Source organism: Octopus bimaculoides, chromosome 9, assembly GCF_046866305.1.
Source record: "Octopus bimaculoides isolate indiv1 chromosome 9, ASM4686630v1, whole genome shotgun sequence".
Taxonomy (NCBI): domain Eukaryota; kingdom Metazoa; phylum Mollusca; class Cephalopoda; order Octopoda; family Octopodidae; genus Octopus; species Octopus bimaculoides.
Genome location: NC_142936.1, coordinates 17,882,623 through 17,895,284, shown reverse-complemented (window position 1 = coordinate 17,895,284; position 12,662 = coordinate 17,882,623). Strand labels below are relative to the sequence as shown.

At 34.1% G+C, this 12,662-nt stretch overlaps 1 protein-coding gene across 1 annotated transcript in view; it reads left to right on the top strand.

Moving 5' to 3' along the window:
- The window catches only part of LOC128248701 (uncharacterized), a 51,628-nt gene extending 38,966 nt beyond the window's left edge, over positions 1–12,662 (top strand). Inside the window, exons 14-21 of the mRNA XM_089358103.1 lie at positions 1–75; positions 2,047–2,214; positions 3,340–3,484; positions 4,790–4,900; positions 5,807–5,926; positions 7,509–9,419; positions 10,226–10,243; positions 12,075–12,662. The exon at positions 1–75 is cut by the window's left edge and continues 8 nt beyond it. Coding sequence (XP_089214229.1) covers positions 1–75; positions 2,047–2,214; positions 3,340–3,484; positions 4,790–4,900; positions 5,807–5,926; positions 7,509–9,419; positions 10,226–10,243; positions 12,075–12,250 — 2,724 coding nt within the window. The 3' untranslated portion in view covers positions 12,251–12,662. The remainder of the gene's footprint in view (positions 76–2,046; positions 2,215–3,339; positions 3,485–4,789; positions 4,901–5,806; positions 5,927–7,508; positions 9,420–10,225; positions 10,244–12,074) is intronic.

Below are 12,662 nucleotides of genomic sequence, written 5' to 3'. Positions count from 1 at the left end.
GTCATTGATTTAAATAAGACATTTATCGGTTTCACACGTAATCCGATCATATACCCGATTAGACAGCCCTTTCAGGTAAGTGTTTGGTTTTGGAAAGGAATGTTTCTTAGAATATAATTTCTTAAGATTGTTTTAGTTTCATTGCTACTTGACAAGAGGATGTTTTCCCCTCTGTCTTCTTATGAAGATAACTGGATAGCAGTCCCAATTTAAATCATTCCACGAAATATGCCAGAATAGTATTTCCTGAGTTCCAAAAAATGGCAGGATGTATTTACATTTATTTAATTTCCAAGGAAGGCGTTATGAATTATTGGATGACTACATTAAATTTATCTTAGATTTTCTAATACATGCTTGTGAATAAATTATTACGTATTGAAAAACGTTGCCAGCTAATGCATAATATAGTAATCAGTCTAACCCTTTTAACTAGGTTTTTCGGTTTGTTACTGCTTTAAATCCTTATTGCTAGCAAGTTTTCTTTATATGCTGAATTGTGAGGAAGGCTTATCCTCTGAAGGAGGGATGACAAGTCTTGAAATATTTCTGTGAGATCACTTTGCTATCATTATTATTTATTTTGTATACGAAGAGTATACTGTGTTTTATCTACAAGTGTTTACTTTCCACAACATAAGCATTATAAACTGCAAAATTACTGTATTAAGTTTATCATATATATATATATATATATATATATATATATATATATATATATATATATATATATATATATATATATATATATAAAATTTAAATAATGAGGGTGATAAATTGAATATTAATTAGATTAATATCAATTTAAAACCAGTGGCCTATATACATGTATATTAAAAATAGACATACACATATACTTATGAAACTACAATCTACTCACTGATTATGTGTTGCATCTACTGACTGGATGACATAATTGGATCTTGAGATTTATCAGCTTCTGATCAAAAAGCTATTATAGATAGATAGCATGTCCGTAGAACGATGTTATGAAGTTCTCGGGCTAACAATACTACAGAACTTTGCTGATATCTTCAGCTTATGACAAAGTTAGGAAAGACAAAAGTCCACTGATAAGTTAAGACAGCAACAGGCTGTATATCTGTTTCTACGAAAACTACAGTTGTGATCACATAGAATAGAAAGAAATCAGAACTGATGGAAACAATTGCTGTTTACAATTATTTCTATTTTCCTTGCCGTGTTGAAAGAGAGCAAAGGTGGGCAGCAGTTGAATTAGATGCTTTAATACGTCTTGGGGAAGGATAATATTGTGGTATTTCTTAGATTGGGACAGACAGATCGATACAGAATGGAAAGTCTGATAATAATAGCAGTTACCTTTTCAGCTCACTATTTATCATATTGCTTCCTCCATGAGGTGTTACATTGGCCAACCGAAAAACACTTCAGATGTTATCGACTTAACTGAAAACTGCTGGCCTTTGAATTAGAAGCGATCTTTATAGACTGTTGGTTCATTGCTTTGCAGCAAGGTCAGAGTCGGAGGCGATTTACTTGCTCGGGGTTAAATCAATTCACTTCCCTTGAATCATACCGCATATAATGAGGTATTCTAAAACTGAGAGCCTTTCTAAAACTGAGAGCTTTTGACAGCATAAGAACTAATATTATTGAGATTCCTGTTGTTATTTATATGTGTTATATAGGCAAAACAACGATCATTTTTCTGCACAAATATATAAATCAACGCTTTAACAACATGATATAATATATGTAAAGGTATTCACGATTATATATTATATTTTCAATAATCCAGATGTTTATTAATTAATATACTGAATAACCTGTAAATATGCTAGGCTATGCAAACACACACGTGTGTGCGTGCGTGTGTGTGTGTGTGTGTGTGTGTGTGTGTGTGTGTGTGTGTGTGTGTGTGTGTGTGAGTGTGTGTGTGTGTGTGTGTGTGTGTGTGTGTGTGTGTGTGTGTGTGTGTGTGTGTGTGTTCTCGTATGTATTTTCGTTGTTCTCCCTGATAGTACATATTTCCAATAATATTTACCTTCAAACCTCTGTTTTCAGAAATTCGTCGTTTCGTTTACTGCAAAAAGCAACAACGAATTGATAGCCGAATACGTTTACCAAAGTGGTAGTCGTTTGCCTCAGAGAAGCGTCGGAGAAGCCAGGTATGAACTGATAACAACTCGTGGTAGTCAGAATCCTACTACTCATCTCACATACCAAATTCGAGTAAGTACTTTAACTATTATTGTTGCCTTAGAATATCTGGGTATTATGCTACGCTACACATCTTAACTGATTTGATCATTTCTCATTCTGATATGTGATGCTGCAGCAGCACAGAGCTCTAAGCGAACAGCACAAGAATCGATGGTCAAAACTCCTTTACATTTAATCGCAGCTCTTGCGTTTCTTTTCTGTGTACATATGTATTCTAGGCCATGGACGTACAGTATCATACGGTAGTTGATGTGCAGATGGTAATGAAAATACCTGGCATTATTTTTATGTCCAATCTACCATTAAACATGTATTATCAACATCTTTAGAAACGCAGAAATGATGCTATAAACGCGTAGCGAAGCCTAAAATCGAAACCTTACTGCTTTAGTAACTAGTAGCAAACCACACTTAGATCAGTGACGTGCCCTGCATGCCAACTAATCAGCTTGCACAAATACCACTCCATATTATAGAATGTTCTATTACGTTCTACGGGTTCCTTCTTAAACATAAGTAACAAGGCCGGCAAGCATTAGTGCAGAGGTTCGAGGAGGTCCGAGAAGATGAATGAACACATGATTCTTTGTCCTGCTCGGCTTGTGTTTAAAAGAATTTCTTCGTCAGCAATGCATTTTTCCAAGCATATTGCATAAACACAATATCTTCATCTCTCGCCACACAAATAAGTAACCAGCCAACATTTAGTCAAAACGAATCAAAGCCATACATAGGATGCACGGACTGAATCTTGTGTTAAAGAAATCGTCGACTATAATGAACAGAGTATTTCTTTCGCCTCTCATGCGAAGCTAGTAATTTCTGTTATTAACGTAACTATTACGTATTTGCTTCTAAGTACACCACAATAAACTGCTGACACGTCATTGTGTTGTTATAATATCCATATTGGGGTATACTGCTGTATAAATAAATGTTAAACAACGTTAGTTGATTTTATTATGGAAGAGCACACAGTCTTAATACCATACCTATTCATAAAAACTCGTACACTAAAGCCACAAACGTTTTGTATTTTTAAAACGGTTCGTTTATGATCAAGATATCAGAAATCTTCTTTAACCTTTCTATTTTCTAAAGTCTTAGAATGTCCTTGTTATTGTTTTATTTCAGAGCTATTGCAGCCAAGGTTATTATGGTCCGAACTGCATAACAAGGTGTGATATTCCTATCACCGAGCAAACGAGATTTCAATGTGATGTTAACGGTCAAAAAGTCTGCAAACCTGGTTTCTCTGGTCCATTATGTAATATTAATGGTACGTGTATATTATTTCTGTCTCTTTACATCATGAATTCAAATCACTCCTGGATCAGTTTTACCTATCAGCTTCCTGGGACTCATAAATTGTGGACCAATTTGTTCTTAAAACAATTTTGACCTTTTGCCTGTTTTCAGTAAAAAAAAACAAAAAAACCCCAGATATTTTGCTCTTGCGATTTTATTATTTTGTTATATCAAATGTTGATCTACGTAGGTCATTTGCATCATTTATAGTTTTATTGCTGTTGCTTGTGTTGCTAATATTGTTGTTATTGGGCTCTGTTCGGATACATCTATAAAACCAACATACTAATCTTCTATTCGTCAGTGTATTCTAGGACCTTACTGCACAAGCATCATATAGTATTTGGCGCACATATAGCAGAACTACAATGAAATACTTTTAACTGGTTATTAGTTTCAGACTGTTGAGGTAGAAACTACTAAGTATCGTGACATTCGTATGATTTTGTCTATATAATAGAGAAAATACACTTTTCTCCTACGGTAATACGTAGATGGAAGTTTACATTTATTTCGATCAACACTAATTTTTCTATATTACGTGTTAAATTTAAGTGTTATAGTTCATGTTATACTGTTTCTAAAGATTTAAGGCTAAAGTTTTAATTTCTGTATAGATTGAGATGACGAGAAACCATTCTATTCACACGATTTTCTTTTGGGGTTAGCAAGCACTTCGATTATCGCGAATTTGCTCCCTAGCACTTTAAATTCCCAATGATCTAAAACTGAGTCATCAAAAATCAGACATCCAATTGATTTTTTTAACCCCATAAATACCATGGATTATTCATGACCTTTTTCTAATAAAAAAATAGTATTAATCTATGATGGATTAACTCCTGTTATTTTTTTTTTAATAGCGTCTCCCTGAGCTGTAGTCACGATATTGCAAGCAAACAAACATTCATTATTATACAGGGCTCCTGCTCTTTATAGCATAAAGCTACGCCGCTATATAATACGTATTCACAGCGAAGCATTCTAATGAGCGAGCGTTTTATATCTTTGTCATTATTCTCAATGTATAATAAATGATGCTTTGACACCTTCACCTGTAGACTGACGCGGTGCCCATTCGACTGGCAACTGCTCAATTCAGTACAAAGTAAATAAATCTCGGTTAAAATATCAACAAATTCTCTTTTTGTGAGATTGCAAATACATTCCTGAAATTAATGTAGTTGATTCACTTACATTTTATCGAATCTCATTATTTAGATAAATAGAAAGAAAATATATGCGTAAAAGATATGTATCGCCAACACTTTTTCAGCTGATCTATGTCGGAGCTCTCCTTGTAAAAATGGTGCGACTTGCGTCTCAATGGGTACTACGTTTAAATGCATCTGCACACAGGGATACACAGGACAAGATTGTAATAAAGGTATTTACTTTTTTCTATTAACTTGTAAACTTTATTTGTAGGAATTCGTGACACTGTTTAATCCTAACAATCGGAAAATTATCAATATGTATTTTATTTTAGCTATAACAATGTTGTTAATTGAATCTATTTCATAGAATAAGCTCTTTTTAACGTGGGCATCTTTAACATATGTACGTTCAGATTTGCACTTTTAAATACATTAGATATTTAATATTACATGCCGTCTGGTTCTACATGTATTCCACCTGCTGGTGTGTTATTTATCTCCTCAAAAATATTCCAAATAATGGTTGCAGATTCTTTTGGTCATTTGCTTAACTGGACAATAAGAATTCGTTGTTAGTGAAACAATAAAGCTCTTGATAGTTGAGTTGTTAATCCAATAGTGCCCAAATTTCTTTATTTGTTTTATACCGAACATCTTTTTTTATACAACTTTATCTGATACTAAATATACCAAAAAAAATTATTACAATATTTGAAAGACACTCCAGTCGTGATCGCTAAAATACAGGTGTTGCAAAAATATAATAGCTTATTTTTCTGGTCCTAATAAAAAGGACCATGGGTGCTAGTGGTAGTTAAAAAGTTAATATCTAGTTCTAGTTTGATTAACATGTAGATACGGATGGATAATTAACACGTTAAAATAAATGGAAGTAAACATTTAGAAGTAGATACGCATCTAACTGTCGAACAATTTTTTGTTAGCTACATGTTATTGAAGCAGGTGGAATTTGACTGCAAATATAGTTGAGAAGGTATTAGTAATAGTCCCTAAAAAAGCTAACAATGAATACATGTATGATATTGCAATACCTCTGGTGTTATTTTAAACTGGAATGAGTTTTCAGAACAAAGTTTAACAAAGTGAAAGAAAGGGTTAATATTTATTTATCTTAGGCATCGACGAATGCAGTCTGACGACAGCTCCTTGTTTCAACGGTGGTATTTGCGTTGACGGAATTAATGGCTATCACTGCAGATGTGCATATGGTTATACGGGACCCAGATGCGAGACTGGTAAGAAACATGAATCTCTATTTGAATTTACATCACTATAAGAAACTAATGCAAACATTTCAGCAAATGTAGTGCAAACAATTTAGTCATCAAGTTCCATGGTAAACTGAGAAATACCAATCCACTCTAAAGCTATATCTAATCAAACATTTTAAAAGATAGAAGAAAAACAAATACTGGTTTCAATTGATAGGAATTCTGTCGTCAATATAAATTATTTCGGGCAGCTTTACAACGATCTATTAAATATACTAAATGATTTTTTTTCAATTTCAAATTAGAAATATGTTAGACTTTTTAATAATATCTTTCTACTAAAATCATTTTCCTTCTTCAAATATAAAGCCACATAAAAATGAGTGACCTGTCTCTTTATTTTGTTGGAAGACAAAGTCAGAAAGCGATACGGTTTTCTCAGACTAGAAGATAAAGGAGGTTGCTAATACAGTAATCTCTCGCCATATCGCGGTTCACCTATTACAGTTTATTATTTAAGCTTACGTCGATTCCTCCGTGGTGTTGTTTTGCATTTACAACATAAATGCATTTATAAAATAAATATATACAAATTATAAAAATAATAATAAAAATATACAGTACAGCTCGTACTTCGAGGATTTTCACCATTCGCTGGAGGTTTTGGAATGTAAAATACGAGATAGTCGAGGGATTACGGTGTAGCACTTTAACATTGGTGACGTAAATGGTCCTTATAATTACTCTTTGTAATATGTAGATCGGGTTTAAGAGGTAGAACCGGAATTTGGAGGGGAACACATAAGCATGACACGTGTGCAACTCGGAGATGTGAGGATGAAGATTCATCTTGCAAGTTAAGAATTTCACTATTTCAGCTAAAAACGAACTAGCCAGCGGTTAGATTTGAAGGTTTCTAATAAACTGAAATACATCTATAAGCATCCAAATAAGTCAGAGGTTAATGGTATCCAACATAGATATGGGAGACACATTCCATACTGAGTGATATCTGGATCACACATAACCAAATTTTTATCAACAAATAAAGCCTATATTCGTAATTGCATTGAATACAACATCGTATATCAATTTCAGAATTGGGATTACGTGGTACAAAAAGATATTTAGAAAAGTAAAACACAAAAATCATTCAAACGAAGTGAAATATATTATTATTAAGTTGTCTGGCAGTCGTTTACTTAATACATCTTTATTTCTATTATCAAATGTTTTATCTTAATTACATTTCTATTTGAGAATAATTGTTGACATTTTGTAGATGACCTGTAGGCTAAATTAGTAATTGTAAATCAATCATACTGATCGGATAGTGATTTTTACTCAATAACGATAATAGTGTAGGAAACAGGTCTGCCATAGTTATAATTAGTTATAAGACGTTTTAAGTGTGCTAGCATTGCAACCAAGTTGTAATTTAGAACAAAATGAAAAACACACACAATATTACCTTAGTTACAAAACTGAATCTTTTCTGCGTTTGTACTTTAGTAAGGCATTTATGGATTTAGTGAATGTTGTTTTATTAAATAGCAAATCAAGTAGATTTATTCCGTTAATTTATCTTATTTTCTTTTGAATCTAGTTCTTTCAGCATGTTTGTCAGCACCTTGTATGAACGGTGGTACATGTTCGAATGCAGGTACCTCATTTATGTGCCAATGTCTTCCTAACTTTTACGGTAATCGTTGTCAATTTGAAGATAAATGTCGCTCAGTGACTTGCCTAAATGGTGGCCGATGTGCTACAACTAACTTTGTTGCGAAATGTCATTGCCAGCCTGGATTTACTGGTACACGATGTGAAATTCCCTCTAATTCCTGTCAATCCGCACCTTGTCAAAATGGAGGAACATGCTCTCAAAATGGAGTTCAATTCATTTGTCATTGCCCTGCTGGATTCGTAGGACGACAATGTGAACAACCATTTTGCTCACCAAATATCTGTCAAAATGGTGGAACATGTCAGCTTGTAAACAATCAAATCACTTGCATATGTCTCAATGGATTTCAAGGTGATAGATGCCAGGTGGCGATTCAATGTTATCCACCATGTCAAAATGGAGGAACTTGTAATAGAAACACAAGAATGTGCGACTGCCCTCAAGGATTCGTTGGTCGAGATTGTTCAATTAGAGATGCTTGCGCGTCTAATTCAAATGTCTGTCAAAATGGTGGAAGATGTCAGCTTGTAAACAATCAAATCACTTGCATATGTCAAAATGGCTTTTACGGAGATAGGTGCCAGTTCCCAAATCAGTTCTCTTGCTATCCAAAATGTCAAAACGGAGGAACTTGCAATGTAAACACAAGAACATGCGACTGTCCTCATGGATTCGTTGGTCGAGATTGTTCAATTAGAGAGTCTTGCGCGTCTAATCCAAATGTCTGTCAAAATGGTGGAAGATGTCAGATGGTAAACGATCAAATCACATGCCTATGTCAAAATGGCTTTTACGGAGATAGGTGCCAGTTCCCAAATCAGTTCTCTTGCTATCCAAAATGTCAAAACGGAGGAACTTGCAATGTAAACACAAGAACATGCGACTGTCCTCATGGATTCGTTGGTCGAGATTGTTCAATTAGAGAGTCTTGCGCGTCTAATCCAAATGTCTGTCAAAATGGTGGAAGATGTCAGATGGTAAACGATCAAATCACATGCCTATGTCAAAATGGCTTTTACGGAGATAGGTGCCAGTTCCCAAATCAGTTCTCTTGCTATCCAAAATGTCAAAATGGAGGAACTTGTAATAGAAACACAAGAATATGCGACTGTCCTCATGGATTCGTTGGTCGAGATTGTTCAATTGGAGAGTCTTGCGCGTCTAATCCATATGTCTGTCAAAATGGTGGAAGATGTCAGATGGTAAACGGTCAAATCACATGCCTATGTCAAAATGGCTTTTCCGGAGATAGGTGCCAGTTCCCAAGTGAGTTCTCTTGTTATCCAAAATGTCAAAATGGAGGAACTTGTAATAGAAACACAAGAATATGCGACTGTCTTCAAGGATTTGGTGGTCGAGATTGTTCGAAAAGAGATCCTTGCGCTTCAAGACCATGCTATAATAATGGCCAATGTCGTGTACAAAACAATTTTAACTACGTTTGTGTGTGTAACCAAGGATGGACTGGTAAAAACTGTCAGAATATCATTAGATCTTGTTCGAGTAACCCCTGTTTGAACGGTGGACTGTGCTATCCTAACGGAAACAGCTTTATTTGTAATTGTCGACAAGGATGGACTGGACAGACATGCGACATTCAAACCAATCCATGCACCCCAAATCCTTGCCAAAATAACGGCCGGTGTAGCAGCTCGGTACCAAATGGCTTCACTTGTAATTGTCTTAATGGATGGTCTGGCACTATTTGTACTGAACGTATTCCACATCCGTATTGTCCGTCTCGCCCTTGTCTTAACGGAGGAACCTGCATCCAAAATGCCAACCAATTACGTTGCCGATGCCTACCTGGCTTTAAAGGAACCTATTGTGAAGGTAAGCATAGCTGTTTAATGTTACATAATTTGCACTTGTGAACCGGAGATCCCTGCTTTGATTCTGATTCCTAGCGACAGTTTTTTTCACTTTACTTAGGTCATTTATGCCTTTATGGACATTGATTAGAATATACTGTTTCTTATTTCTATTTTGTCAAGAAGTTAATATAAAGCTAAAGTACTATTACACAGAATTATAATACATTTAATAATTTTAAAACCTTTAACAATTTTAATATTCCAAATTTATATTTCTTACATGAATTTCTTATACAGTTCTAAAATTTCGAAAAATTCCTGATGTTCTCGAAACCAGGCTGCTTAGTCGGTCATTACCTTCTTCCAGCCTCTGAAAACGACTAATTCAAATCGCTTTTGTTTATTGCACGTATAAATCTTTCATTTGAATATTGCTGGAAAAATTTGCCTCCATTGAACTTTAAAATTGTCTTGCTGCTTTGAATAAGAATAGAACTCATAAATGCAATAAACAGATATACCAAGTTAATTGTATTAAATCAACTGACGGAAATATATCAGGGAAGCATTCTGCATGCAAAAACAAATACCAGAAGTGAACTTGCAGCTATTGGAGTTCTCTCCCTTACTGTTTTTGTTCTTTTTTCTTAATTTTAAATATTAGTGGAGGGATTTTTGTTTCTTAATCCAAGATTAATCTTAGTTGATAAACGTTTCCCAATTCTGAGACTTACATGATGTGTGTTATGTATTTGTGTGTGTACGAACGTATGTGTGTATAAATGAAACTAATATGACTTTTGATTTACATTATTTTTTTTGCAGTACCAGACCAGCAAGGAAGTAAGTATTGTACCTTTAATTTATTACTAAATGTCAGCAGTTAATAAATGCATTTTTCCTATTTGATTTGGTCAAATAATTAACATTTATTCTGAAAATTTCATTTGGCGTTTTTCAAACTGACTACCCCCACCTTAATGATTATGTGTTCACATAGGTATATTTTTATATGTCTTGATAAGGCTAGTAAAAAACTGCCAATATCTATTTAAAACACTCGTCTTCACTGCCTGAGAACTGAGAAAATAGAGGGTCGTTAGTTCAATGTATTTAAATGATTTCAAGTTAGTAGTTTGAAGATGGGCACTCAACAAACAGATAGTTCTGTTGGAGTAAATCTATCAAGAGGAAAACAGAAAATTCAAACACGAGATACTTAAGTATACGGAACAGAGATGTAAGTAGGTTCGAGTTAATATGTATTGTGGCAAAACGAATGTAAGAGATACATCAGATACTTATGTATGTAGTGATTAGATTAATAGCTTCTTGCTGAGGGTAATCATTTTACATTGTGGGGATTAAATATGAAAGAAATATAACATTCTGACCAACTTTCCTGATACTGACAGCTAGTATATTTTTGCCTAAAAGGTTTCACTTTCAAAATACTGTTCACAAAAATGATCAAGTTAATATTTTTTCTTTAAAACACAAAAACAGAAAAGACAAAATATACATTCGTTTTGAAATTTCCCAAGTCAGTTCAGTGAATATGCTAATATATTTTAACCACTGACTAGGATGATTTAACTCTTTCTCCTGCTTTATCTTCATCAATCATTCTCAACCTGTCTATATGACCCTTGAGGGTCGAGATAAGATTCTGTTGTTAAAATTTATGTGCAATAAATCAGTTATATTTCTACCATGCACAAAACATTTTAACAATCTTTTTATATAATTCCTAATATCATTTAATGATAATAATATAATAGGATTTTTTAAACACCAAATGTTTGTCAGGGCCCACCTGAATGAAATAGGAATGAAAAAGGTCCATAGACGGAGTTTGGTTAAGAAACACTAATTTAAATGAATTGAGATGACGAGTTGACGAAGATAGCAAGATGATTTTATTTGGTTTATTTTTGTGGTGGTGGTGGTTATGGTATTCATACTCATTTTAGTGTATAGAACTTACACAGCCATTATGCATTATTTTCTGATTAATACACACTTGTACGTGTGTTTGTGTGTGTGTTGATCATTAAGCTTCATCCGTGTGTAATGAAGCTGAGTTGTCATGTACAATTGTTTGTGTTTTTAAAGGGATAAAAAGGGACCAGTCTCTCTTACGAAATGATTTGGGTTTCCAAAAGCAGTTAAAGCAATTCATCATTATTGTTTTAACATCCCCTTTTCCATGCTTGCATAGGTCAGGCAGGTAGATAAGACCTTGCATCTGTCACATTTTCTACAGCTCAATACCATTTTTGCTGCCAACCCACTCCTGTCTCCAAGTAAAATAATATTTCCTGATAGCCAGACAAGTTTTTAAAGGAAATGAATAATACGGCTTGTATGAAAGTGGTACTCATGTATAACAGTCATGCAGTAGCAAGACAAGGAGACACATGCATACACACAATCACAATTGCACACACAAATAGATACATATACGCACGCACATACACACACACATACACACACACATACACACACATACGCACACACACGCACACACACACCTCATGTGGCGAGTCTAATCAATTGCATAAATGTGATCATCGATAAATGTTTACTTCATGAAATATATATAATTAAAATGCGAAATTCATTTATTTGACACTAGCAATAAAAATTAATTTTGTTTATTTTTTTTCCTTAGGCTTCAAATGTCCTGAATCAACAGGTCATTTCCCTGACCCACAAAGCTGCAGACATTTTTATCGGTGTGACTGGAATATTGCACAGAGAGTGGATTGCCCTGGAAACTTGCACTTTAACAAGGTTAAGAAAGTCTGTGATTGGCCATACAGAGCCAACTGCAATATCGGACAATAAACAAGCAAACATAATTTCCATTATTCCAACTATTTTCTCCTGTAATATAAGAATATGAAGAATCCATTCCACCATATGAAAATGTCAGTTTTAATTTGTGCATATAACAAGGAATGTTCATCTTCTACAGCAATTATTTTCTTTGTACACACACGCGCACATGTGTACGCACATATACACGCACACGTGTGTGTGTATGTGTGTATTAATATTTCTGTCTAATTCAAATGCATTATCCTGTGATTATAGAATAAAATAATGTATGCATAATTCTTTGTCATAATTCTTCTGGGAGCAATTGCAACCAAATCTATGCACTACATATTCAATAAATGAAACAACAGAACCCATTTCAGATTAGATGAATTAATATTGCTATGAAAATGAAATAAACAAATTGCCAGGCTAATTC